This window comes from Atta cephalotes, assembly GCF_000143395.1.
Source record: "Atta cephalotes unplaced genomic scaffold scaffold00089, whole genome shotgun sequence".
Taxonomy (NCBI): Eukaryota; Metazoa; Arthropoda; class Insecta; order Hymenoptera; family Formicidae; genus Atta; species Atta cephalotes.
In genome coordinates this window covers 585,830-598,636 of record NW_012130153.1, presented here as the reverse complement: position 1 = coordinate 598,636, position 12,807 = coordinate 585,830, and the positions used below count along the sequence as shown (strand labels likewise).

At 34.4% G+C, this 12,807-nt stretch overlaps 2 protein-coding genes across 2 annotated transcripts; both read right to left on the bottom strand.

The window, feature by feature from the left end:
- Positions 1 to 2,548: 2,548 nt before the first annotated feature.
- On the bottom strand, positions 2,549 to 6,292 carry LOC105624825 (DNA repair and recombination protein RAD54-like). Its single transcript, XM_012206177.1, has 10 exons — positions 6,224 to 6,292; positions 5,381 to 5,590; positions 5,101 to 5,291; positions 4,731 to 4,933; positions 4,223 to 4,662; positions 3,866 to 4,127; positions 3,593 to 3,755; positions 3,124 to 3,529; positions 2,816 to 2,979; positions 2,549 to 2,741 (listed from the first exon to the last, which is right to left on the bottom strand). Exons 1-10 carry the CDS (start codon positions 6,290 to 6,292, stop codon positions 2,549 to 2,551), a joined length of 2,301 nt encoding a protein of 766 aa, XP_012061567.1.
- A 318-nt stretch (positions 6,293 to 6,610) lies between these two features.
- Positions 6,611 to 10,052, bottom strand: LOC105624815 (V-type proton ATPase subunit B). Its single transcript, XM_012206166.1, has 4 exons — positions 9,965 to 10,052; positions 8,667 to 9,133; positions 7,799 to 8,464; positions 6,611 to 7,644 (listed from the first exon to the last, which is right to left on the bottom strand). Exons 1-4 carry the CDS (start codon positions 10,050 to 10,052, stop codon positions 7,378 to 7,380), a joined length of 1,488 nt encoding a protein of 495 aa, XP_012061556.1. The 3' UTR covers positions 6,611 to 7,377.
- Positions 10,053 to 12,807: the final 2,755 nt, after the last annotated feature.

The following is a 12,807-nucleotide window of genomic DNA, read 5'->3' as shown; positions in this document are numbered from 1 at the left end:
CCTATCCCCTGTGTGCCTTGCCCCCCGCCGGCGTCCGTTTTGTGTGTCTGAGTGTGACGTCGTTGCGCGCGCGACGTGCCCGAAACGGAAGTGCGACGCGCTGAAAATGAGAACGCGCTCGCGCGTGCGTACTCGTCGTCGAAAACCCGCTGGAAAATGAGACAAAAAGAAGGCGATGGGGGGGAGGGAGGGGGAGTGGCGGAGAAAGAGGGGGAAGGAATCGAGAGAAAGAAAAAGAAAGCGGCTCTTTCTCTCGGATATGAGAAGTTCTTTTTCACCCCCTTCCTCGAAATAAACGATGCTTTCACTTCTGCGATTTTAACCGTACGAAGACACGAAATTTTCTTTTACGACAATGACGTTGGTGTTTTCTCTCTCTCTCTCTCTCTCTCTCTCTCCCTCTTTCTTTTCTTTCTTTCTCCAAATAACGACGAACGTTCAGTATCCCGAGAGCAACAGAGATAGGGAGCGACGGAGCGGATTTTTGCAATGCTTCGCGACTCTTGCCGAGAGAATGAAGAATGTACGGTATGAACGTACAGGACGAACGAGAACGAAAAATCTCGCAATCTCGGAGTTGGAGAATCCAAAGGTGTCACGGATTCGCGTTGCTCCGACGTCCCGTCGGAACGAGATCGGCGGAGCGACGGTCAAACGCGACGACAAACAAAATGTCTCTCTCTTTCTCTCTCTCTTCGTCTTTCTTTCTCTTTCGTTCGTTCGCGTCTCTGCGTCGCGTTCAGAGATTCGGATCTCTCGGCAAGGGCGTTAAAACAGCATGTGGATATGCAGCGAATAAATGAGTCGCAGGCAAAGACGAAGAGTACGAGATCGGTCGGACAGATGCGTATTATTTACTCTTTCAGCAGTCAGTATAAAAATGTAGCGGTTTATATGACGATGAGCGCAAAACTTCGGAGATCGAAACTAAACATGGCCACATCTGGAACTATTCTGAGCCTCCCAGCCAGACGCTCGTTGCGGAAACCGTCGGATGGCGCGGTGGCGGAACAAGCGAGCAACGGGCAGCGGGTCAGGAGGGAAAGCGACGCGTGGCTCGGCCAATCACGTGCCGCGTCTGTCGGTCACGTGGTCGCATGCCGCGCGCCCGCTCGCTTCCCGCATCTACAAATCCATCTTTCCCCGTCCGTCCCCCGTCCGAAGACTCCCAAGCGATCCAAGCGCGGCCGATCTCTCACCATTACCGCTCACCGCCCATCACCGCCGTGCGAGACAGAATTCCTCAATACCGCTGTTGTCCCGCATACGGAACTGCTGCAAAAGGCGTGACGCCTATCAGATCTACTACGCGATCTGAAAACATTCGGCCTCGTGAGCGCAGGTGCGTGACTCGGCGTATCTCCCGAGCGCGCAATCACGGGTGATCACGGGATTCACGAGTCAAATGAGCATGGAGAATGATAATGAAAGATTATACATACGTTGTACAATCTGTTTATCGTTAAAATCATTTTTTTCAATACTTGCACATGATTATGTTGCACGTGTATGTTTGTTTATTTATTATGTTGTTAAACGAACTATGATTTTGTTTTTGTAACGATTAGTAAATGCATTATCCCAACGATTAAAAAAAATTTGTTTTTCATTTGATTAGATAAAACGTGAAAAGATTATCAGAGAATATAAAACTGATAAGGGGAGAAATTGATTGATTTTACAGAAAAAATGTTGAAACATATAAATTTTGCTTCGGAGGATATTCATATGATATTATAAATACAATCATATACTAATTCATCTTTTTAGGATATCTCAAATTTCAAATGGCAAAAATAATCAATTGACGCACCGTTTTAAGGTTGTTTTTTACAATTTTCATTTATTTGAACTTGAATATTTTATATTTGTGGAAATTATTAAAAATTAAAAATTAAAAATTCACAACTTTTTAGAGAATAATTTGTTCCTCATTAACTTCCAACAGAAAAATTCTTTAAAATTAAAGAATTTCTTTAAAATCTTTAAAATTATTGTGAACATCTTATATTTATTCTTTTATTCACTTTGACAAAAATATATATATCACAAGTATTTAATAAAAATATTTTTAATTTTCGTACATAAATGAAATATTTCTTATTAATAACATCTTAAACACTGTATTGTTTCAAAGTTTATACATTTACATCTGGAGAAAGGTAAAAATATATCTCTTATTTTTTATCCAAAATTATTTTTTTTATACATAAACGTAACTAACTTATTTACACAAAATGTAAGGCACATTTATATTGATACAAATTGCACCCGCGTTTTTGCAAAGCATATTTTGCAATCATCTTTTACAAAATCAATTGAATTTTGAATATAATAAGAGTGTATTTTAAAAAATTATGTATTAAAGTAAAATTCCGAGTTGATACGTTTTTTATTTTCAAGAAAGAAAAACTAACTTTGCTTAAATAAATGTCTTAACAAGATAATTTGTTACAGTTATATTTTTTATCAATATTTGCAATATCTAATTCTTATAATTATGTAAAATTTTGAAACAAATTACTAACAGATTGTCATTAGACAAGAGTCATTTTACTTGTTCATGCGAACGATGATGAAAAACGAACGAAATACCGCTAGCCCAACATTGTCGTAACGGTATATCCGGCAAATGCCGTGGATTATGTGAGTGCCGCCAGTCGGACAGATCGGAATTGCAATCGGATTGCTCCAAAGGACCTTTCACCTCGATGCCATTAATACAACGTTTGCATTTGAACCTAAATAAGAATAATAGTATTATTCTTGTTTCAGATACATATAATCTTAAAACAATAGTTTTGCGATTTCATACTTTGCATGCGTATCAGAAACAGTATTTTCCTCCAACTTGAATAAATCGCGCAAATCGTTTATGGTGAAATGTCTTGCCACATCGTCCTCTTGGTCGACAACCGTGGAACTCAATGCTTTTTTATGGGCTTGTCTCTGAAAAATTTTCTCCTCTATCGTTCCAGTCTAGAAATATAAAAACATATTACATCGTTTAATATCTATATTATCGATTTAATTATTTATAAATAAATCTACAATTTTTATATTACTAAGAAAATATTTTCATTATTTATTGTTTGATAAAAATATTATTATTCTAATACTAACAGAAAGAAAACGATAAACAAAGCACGGTTTCTTCTGACCATCTCTCCACACTCTGGCCATCGCTTGGTCATCGTTTGCGGGATTCCAATCTGGATCGAACATGACGAGACGATTCGCACCTATAAGATTTAAACCACATCCACCGGCTTTCGAACTGAGCATAAAGATGAAATCATTGCTGCTGTCACTGTTAAAATTGTCGACTACTTTCGCTCTCTTCTTAATCGTCATTGTCCCGTCGAGTCTCACATAATTATAGGAACGTTTATGGCAGAGTTTCTCAAACAAATCAAGAGTCTGCGTATAATTGGATACAAGTACTATTTTATCGTTGGTTGTAGTTTTAATAGACGCTAGTAGGCAATCCAGAACCATCAATTTGCCCGATAATTCTGGCATCAGTTCTCTAAAACAAAAATTTCTGGTTTATTTATTGACGCGTTTTTTTCATCAAATAAATTAATTTTACTTTGTAGAATAATTTGGTGGTAACAATGATGCAGCTTTTTCGAATCCGTCTGCCTTTTCCTTAATTTTGTCATATATCAAGTCAGGATGATTGCACAGCTTTTTTAAGAGAGTTATGGCTGCTAAAGCAGACAGACTGCCTGTTTTCTTTGAATTATCATTCTCTATATATTAAAAGAATATAAAATATATATATTTCATACGTTTCATTATATAATACTGGCGAGACATTATTTTTTATCTTAAAGATTATTATTTAGAATTAAATTTATACCTTCCATAGATCTTTTTATACTATCACTTTGTATGAAATTCTTATACAACTGCGTTTGTAGTTCTCCCATTTTTATGCATACTACGAGTTCGTGCTTCAATGGTAAATATTTCGAAAGTAAAGCGCTAGTACGTCTAATGAGACATTTATTAACAATGGATACTAAATCAGACAAACGTTCTTGAGCAACTATACGTTCCGCGTCTGTTGCAGCCGCATCTTGGCCACGTAATATGGGCGTCTCATATTTTCTTCGAAATTCCTGAAAGAATAATTTCAGTGATATAAGTCTATATATCATGTGTATTAAAATAATAATATGTTAATATTATATGATAATAGACGATAATTGTTTACCTGTGCAGTTCCCAATAATCCTTGATTAACAAAATGTACGAGGGAAAAATATTCCAAAAGATCATTTTGTATAGGCGTTCCGCTAAGCAACACTCTTCTTTTAGCTTTCAAACCCATCAAGGATTGATACGTTTGATTTTCAGAATTCTTTAAACGATGACCTTCATCACACAATACGAGGCCCACTTCATCTTGATGCAGAACGTGTGCATGTAAACGAAACGTTTCATAACTTATAATGAGAATGGGAGTTACGCATCTGCCATAAGTTTTCATGAAACGGATGAGTTGCGTATCAATGTCTGCTTTCTTTCCTCCATCAATAGCAAGAGTATTGACCATGTTATTCAACCATTTGTTAATTTCGTTGTACCAATTTTTCACCAAAGAGCTAGGCGCGACTATAATTGCTTTCTCTATTAGTGGTTTAGCCTCCGGACCTACACAAATATTTTTTGATTATATTATTCCTTCTATTTTCTAATTTTGTCAACTTTAAGCACTTTACCCTGCTTCAACAATGTCCATAACAGACTTATGCATTGCAGTGTTTTACCAAGTCCCATTTCATCTGCCATGATGCAGCCATATGCATTTTCTATACGTTTGCCTGTTACACACTCATACATAAATTTTACACCTTCACGTTGATGCGGTCGTAACACATTGCACAATATAGGATCTACAACTACATGTACAAGTTGTTTACATCTACAAAAATTAAATATATATAATTTAAATATATATAACTTGTACTAAATTAAATATATTTATAACTTGATCTTAAAATATATGATTTTAAACATAAAACTGCACTTAAACTGTACTATAAGAAGTATAAAATATATGTACATATTTAGAAACACATTAATACATACGGATCTACTTTCAGTCTATCATGCTCTGATAATTCTGGTGGTGAATAAACAATTAATGCATTGGGTTCGTCAGGATCATGCAATGGCCTACGTGGTCCTGGTAGACGTAATCCAAGAACTCGTCCAGATAATTGGTAACCAGGTATTGGTATTTGAAAAGGTTTACTAAGAAGTTTTCTAACTCTCTCTTCCTAATCCAATATCATACATTACTTTATTACAGCAATGAAATTAATAAAGGTATAAAACAAAGATTGTAATGGTTTATAAATAAACTTACGTGCTCAGATACTATTTTTTGCATCGTGCAGATACCATTATCAGAAAGAGGAACAACTTTGCGTTCTGGTATTTGTATATCTTTGACATTCTTGGTTCTTCTTTTGGACTCTTGTATATAATTTTCTGACTGAGTTAATTCTACAATGTCATGTGGTACATCCAAGAGCAAAGGTCGCTTTCCCCTTTGACTAGGAGCCAATGATCGAATCTTGCATCCATACAAAAAAAGAGATACATTATATAAATACAAGATACAAATATATAATCTACTTTATTCTTGTTTAATTCCATGTCATTAAAAAATATGGATTTTGGTTAGATGACTGGTTAGATATTTGGTTAGATACTTTAATTTAATTGATTCGATAGACACACTTAGCTTTTTTTCTTTCTTTCATTCTGAATTATTTTATCAATATATATAAATTACAAGTTATAAACATAGTTCACATAACCCTATTCCATATATTGAACTGAAATTTCCAAAAATAATACGTTAAAAGTAGAAAAGAAAAAATATAAGTATCCTATAAATTATTACCATCTCACGCGTTCAAACACTCATTTTATTTGAAAATCAGCTCGCTTACTTCATTATTGCTAATGATAGAAATAGCGCGAACCAGTAAAAAGAGTAAGCAACATCCTTTTTAAATCATTTCAAATTCAATCAATGGGCAAATTCAAGACGGCAAAGCATTCTTACCGAGCGATTGAATATGATTGGTTGGATCTATAAGTAACAACCAATTATGTTCATGTGATCGACGAGCAGGTTAGCCGCTTTGTCAACTTGAACGCGCCTAATCTAGCAATTTTAGCCAGATTTTCACCGATTAACTATCCAATATCCGGACAGCCAATCAGCGTTTTCAAAAAATAATGGCTGATGTGCTACGACATAATACATGTTCCATCTTTCATTGTAGTTAAAGCGGCAGATTTAAATTTAAAGAAATTAAAATTTATTTTTCCTCGTTATTAATTTAAATATATTTTTTAATTTAGATAATTTTTCTTTTGCTCGATAACGAGTAATATTTAACGGTTTAATAATAATATTAAACGAGAATTGTAGCTATTGTTAATCAAAGATGCTTTCTCAATCTGCACACTTTTAAATTCTTTCAATCTGAACTCTGCCAAAATTTGTGAACAAAATGTTCACTAATTACGAATGTATAAACAAGGAAATTTAATATTGGTATAAAAAAAATTAAATAAACGATTTTAAAGACAACAATTCTCCTTTAATTCTCTATTTCTAACATATACAGTTCTGTCTTTTACAAGACGATACACGACGATGTTTCGCTCAAAACATTCTCTAGAGATAACTGTACATATTGTGTTAAATATCTCTCCTTCAGATTGATTCAAACGCAAAGAATCTTATATATGTGAATTTCGTTGTGGAATGTTGGGAACGCACAAATACAACGTAATCAAAGATTCCTCTATGCTTTTCGTCTACGTTAATACTGTAAGATATATTACACTTTACAATAATTGGCGTGAATGAGCAGTAGCTCTAAAGCAAAACACATCCTCAAATATTGAAACAATATTATATCCAGTGTTTATTATAATAGATTCCAGAGATAATATATGTAACCTTGGATCTGCAACTTGCAACTTTCACATGCAAGCTCATAAATTGTTTGTAATTTTTCAGTTTACTTTATATATTAATATCATTACTATCCATTTTATACTCTCATTACACAACATCAAAAACGATATACAATCCTGTAAGCTTGTAACGTTAATATTTTTTAGCCTGCAACAAAAGCGCGTTACTTCTTCCTTTTTTTCTTTATTATCTGATAATGTATACACCGTTTAACTATTCTCTTTAATCATTCTCTTATCACGTTACATCGATCTTTTTTGCAGATACAGGAGTGTTTTAATGTCGAAGAGAAGATAAATCGGATTTGTACGCGCAATTCCATTAAAATAAGTTTATGCATAAGACGAGAGAAATAAAACGATTTAATGACGGGAATCTCTCGGATAGAATTCCGCGAGGGTGCTGGCTGGGATTCGCTTAAGCATCTCCTTGGGGAAGATTCGCAAAAGCTGCCAGCCAATGTCCAATGATTCAAAGACCGTGCGATTTTCGTAGCTGCCTTGCGAGATAAAATTTTTCTCAAATTTCGATAGGAATTCCAAGTATAACAGATCATCTGGCGTCAACGCCTCTTCTCCCACGACGGCTTTCATCGCCTGAACATCTTTTCCAATAGCGTAACACGCATACTGAAAAAGATATATTTACAATTATAAAAAACAATTATGAGTAAGTATTTTTAGAATAATTATAAAAAAGAGAACTGTGAAAAAGTATAGCATAATTTTATTTCATATATTAAAAATATTCTTATAACTTTTTTCGTAATTTACATCAACTCACCAATTGGTTGGACACATCAGAGTGATCCTTTCGCGTCATACCCTCGCCAATGGCAGATTTCATGAGACGCGACAAAGACGGTAACACATTCACGGGTGGATAGATTTGCCTATTGTACAGCTGACGATCGACATAGATTTGACCTTCAGTGATATATCCGGTAAGATCGGGAATTGGATGAGTGATGTCATCGTTCGGCATAGTAAGAATTGGGATTTGCGTGATGGAGCCATTGCGTCCCTCCACACGGCCGGCACGCTCGTAGATCGTGGCGAGATCGGTGTACATATAGCCAGGGAAACCACGTCTACCTGGTACCTCTTCACGTGCGGCTGAGACTTCACGCAACGCCTCAGCATACGAGGACATGTCTGTGAGAATAACTAGCACGTGTTTCTCGCATTGATAGGCCAGAAATTCGGCTGCCGTTAGGGCAAGACGAGGCGTGATGATTCTCTCGATCGTCGGATCGTTGGCTAGATTCAAAAACAGGCACACATTCTCCATAGAGCCATTTTCTTCGAAGTCCTGTTTGAAAAAACGTGCAGTCTCCATGTTGACACCCATAGCCGCGAACACGATGGCGAAGTTGTCCTCATGAGAATCGAGAACTGATTTACCAGGCAATTTTACAAGACCTGCTTGACGACAGATTTGCGCGGCAATCTGTAAAGTAAAAATTGGAGGGTGAAATCTTTTTGTTTTTTAGAATGCCAAAGTTACAAAATTTGTATCACAAAAAACTGAATTTTAAGTGTACATGTCCTATAAATATATATATATCTTATAGGAAATATACATATCCTATAAGAGATGTACATATATACATATCCTCTGCGAATTAAAAGCAAGCAACAAAAATATATACTTCATTATGTGGCAGACCAGCAGCGGAGAAAATAGGAATCTTTTGGCCACGAGCAATAGAGTTCATAACGTCGATGGCTGATATTCCAGTTTGAATCATTTCCTCTGGGTAGATACGAGACCACGGATTAATAGGCTGTCCTTGAATATCCAAATAATCCTCGGCAAGGATAGGTGGTCCTTTGTCAATCGGTTTTCCCGAGCCATTGAAAACACGGCCCAACATGTCCTCGGACACCGGAGTCCGCAGAATATCACCGGTGAATTCACAGTGAGTGTTCTTTGCATCAATGCCAGATGTACCCTCGAAAACTTGGACCACTGCTTTAGAGCCAGAGACTTCCAAAACTTGACCGGAACGTAAGGAGCCATCAGCGAGCTTCAATTGTACAATTTCAGCAAACTTTGGAAATTTCACTTCGTCCAATATCACTAATGGACCATTTACTCCAGATACTGTTTTATAAGCTAAAAAAAACAATTATTGTTAACTTTGTATTTATCTTAGACATATAAAATTGAGACATGTAAATTGATATTTGTATATAAATTTATATAATAGCAATAAATAAAAATACATTGTACATATGGCAATAAACATTTTTTATTGTATTAAACTAAACCTTTTCCAAGAATAATTCTAAGAATATAATTCTATTTACATCGATTACAAAGCCTTCATTAATTTATAATTATCAAAATTATTTTAAATATATTATATAATATCCATATATTGTTCAATATTTGTTCAGCATTTATATTTCCTTCAAACTGTATTATATTATAATTTCATGAATACTATCAGTATTGTAATAAGGTTACGCCCATAGGTGAAAATATCACAAGAGTATTTAAATACCTTTCAATTAAGAAAAACATTTCGGAAAATTATTTTCTTATCTTCAAAATCAAAAAACTGTCTTCAGACTATTCTAAACTTTTTAAAAATACTTAAAGAGCAATCAAAAGTACGTGGCTACAAAGGCCATTCAAGCAAACACGAGTTGCTCATGATCACATGATGCTGGCTCGAGGGAACTTCGAGAACGATAAAATCCGCGAGTGTCCTCGAGGAATCGTCTCTCCATCCCTCGCAGATTCGCAAATCTCCATGGGAGGATGACGGCAATCTCATCTCTTAGGACTGCGCGTAAGAAATTGTCGAAAAAAAATGCAGACAGAATTTCAAGTGAGATCAGCTGACTCCAAGTTCGGGAATCGATCAGATGCTACGCCCAATTGCGGATGCCCTACGTATACGAACGTCTCCACCTCGTCACCGACGTGGACGCTACTTACTGAGACGAGGCTGCGCGATAAAATCCCGGGACACGGCGAGCACGTGCTCCTTATTCGCCTGATGATTGCTGATGGTCTTGGAATACATCTTGGGGGAAACTTCTTCTTAGAACGTTTCACACTCGCACGTTATCCACCACTGTTCCCTCCGATGTCTCCGATCCGTCGAAGAGCAGAAGATACTGCTTGGCTGCGTTGACGGAGAGATAGATAGATAGAGAGAGAGAGAGAGAGAGAGAGAGAGAGAAACGGATTGATGCGACTGCAAAAGGAGGAAAGAAAGAAAATGGATAAATATACTGAAATTGTGAAAGGAGACCTCGGAAGTGACTTTCTCGGATCTCGTGTCTTAGAATAAATCGTGTTCCTTGGAATAAATCGTGAAAGACAATATAAATATATGCTTGGAAAAAGAGAAAGAATAATAGTAGTGGAGGTGGGAGAGATGAGAAAAGGATAGAAGACGAGGCACGTGCAATCACGTGGCTCGGACTAGGTGAATCGTTAAACATTCTCTTTGAACCAAGTTCGAGGAAAAGTCGTGATTGATATGAAGGAAAGATATGGGAAATTAAAGAGAGACATCAATGTAATTATTTGTAAAATCCACGAATGAAGAATCCTTGTGATTCCTTGACGTTTTTCCCGTTTCTCGTTGTCAATTGATGACAAAAAATGGCGGTTTCTTCAATGAGTAATGATGGTTGCGTGTCTGCATCGAGGGACCAGCGAATTATCACCCGAGTATGTATTTTGAATTATAATTGAGATAACGATCAGTTTCTACTATCTATTCTAAAAAAATAGTTTTCATAATAAGTTTTCATAATATAAATTATATATACAATATAAAATTATTTTTATTTCTTTATATATATCTATCAAAATAAATTAATTTAATTTGACGATTAGGTACTTTTATATCATTTCATACAAATTATAAACGATAAAAAATTATAAATGATTCTCAGAATGCAATGTACAGTTTATGAAGCTATTGCTCTCGCAAAATGCAAACATTTCTGTAAAATCTCCAATTTAAGAAATATGTTTGATTGCATGATGGAAGACAAAGCATCTTGCTTGCCGGGCAAATAAACATGATTGGTAATGTAATTTGCTTACACAAATTTAATGAAAGTGAAGTTGAAGTTGAAATTTTGAAGTTGAAGTTTCCATTTTCTTTTCAGGCAGTATTGTTGTTCAGACAGTATTAATTGTGGTTTTAATTATTGCAGATTTATCATTCATCTGAGAAAATGAACAAATTATTAAGGGAGGTTTTATCTTTGCCGGCCGTAAAATTAGCTCAGTTTTATGAATTTAAAAAAAAATTCATTATATATAGAACAATACAGAATTTTGCATAAAATTATGTTATGTTTAAATAGTAAAAAAATATTTTTTAATTAGATGAATATGCATTTTAATGTCTCCAAATTGCAATCGAATTAGGGGGTTTTCTGCAAAAACACCTCTTCATAACGGAAGTAATATTGACTCTGCAAATCATCTGAAATCAAAATTTTTTTCATTTTTATTAATTATATGAGTGCCGTTAGTTAATTATATGAGTCATGCTATGGCATGAATTAAAATAATGTCAATGCTTGAAATTTGTAAAAATGGTGGCATTAAAAAAAATTAATTTTTTTCCTAAAATATTTGTACTTTTTTGTGAATAATTGAATTATTGTAAAATCATGATTATAGTTTGTGCTATGCGCAAAAGTATTAAGCTCAAGAAGAAAAAAGAATTAAGTCGATATCTTAATTCATTTTTTAGTTATCAGTTCCGAAAATCAGAAAAATTTTAAGAAAAATGCGTTTAAAGTTTTAGTTTGATTTTTTACACATATATATAATAAGTTTTAGTGCACTTATGATTATAGTATAATACCAGGGCTAGATAATAATCCTTTCTCCTCTTCATATAATTCGTTTTATATCATCTCTCCAATCACCGAGCTATTTTGGCTTCTCTTGATAATTCTGATCTACAGTATGACGATTTGCATTGGTAAGCGTTCAGAGGCTCCCGTGCGCTTTTATGTATTTGAACTCAGTTAATATTGCAAATTAAAAAAATTCTTTTACAGGGATATTTTACACACATGTAAGAACCAAAATAAGGAAAAAATTTTCGATTTTTTTACGCCTACAAAGGTGAAAGTCCCTCTTAAATTATATTGTGTTTACTGCGCGTTCGGCAAAATATGACATGCAATATAGTAGCCATTAAAAAATCATATAAAATAATACACTCGAATCTTGACTGTTGAAGCTTATACTTGTATATCATCGCTGATTCATGAATTTTAAATTCAACACTACATCAGATTTTAATTTTTTTTTTATATCAGTGCGAACATCCTAAAAGAAGTTGCATCTATAAATAAGATTTTTTGTATGCTGTTACATTAAAATGAGAGGAACGGATGCGTCCTACATGAATAAAATTAATATTATTAAAACATAACATTAACAATTCATATAACATTAACAATTCACAGTTAATAATTAATAATTAATATTAACATTAATTAATTATATATTATATATTTCTTACGTACCATTTTTAACATTGACATTTTTTGTTCTTTAGAAATCGACAAAATGTAAATTTATGCATTTTTTTTTCGTCTAACTATCTTTATTACACGTTTTTATTTGATACGTATCACCGTACTCATTTTTGCTCATTTTCATGATATGTCATTTCAAAGTTACCACGAAATATTTAAAATGGCAGAATTTATGCGCAGAACGGTTACAATTTCGTCTNAAAAAACAGCATATATATATATATATATATATATATATATATATATATATATATANNA

Excerpts from the sequence above, each read along its gene's own strand:
- LOC105624825 (XM_012206177.1), bottom strand. The coding sequence starts at position 6,292 with ATGTATTATGTCGTAGCACATCAGCCATTATTTTTTGAAAACGCTGAT. Across the intron at positions 3,530-3,592 it reads CCACCAAATTATTCTACAAA|AGAACTGATGCCAGAATTAT; the intron begins GTAAAATTAATT and ends TTTTTGTTTTAG. Across the intron at positions 2,980-3,123 it reads TTGTTTATCGTTTTCTTTCT|ACTGGAACGATAGAGGAGAA; the intron begins GTTAGTATTAGA and ends TTATATTTCTAG.
- LOC105624815 (XM_012206166.1), bottom strand. The coding sequence starts at position 10,052 with ATGTATTCCAAGACCATCAGCAATCATCAGGCGAATAAGGAGCACGTG. Across the intron at positions 9,134-9,964 it reads TATCGCGCAGCCTCGTCTCA|CTTATAAAACAGTATCTGGA; the intron begins GTAAGTAGCGTC and ends TGTTTTTTTTAG. Across the intron at positions 7,645-7,798 it reads CTGATGTGTCCAACCAATTG|TATGCGTGTTACGCTATTGG; the intron begins GTGAGTTGATGT and ends TATCTTTTTCAG.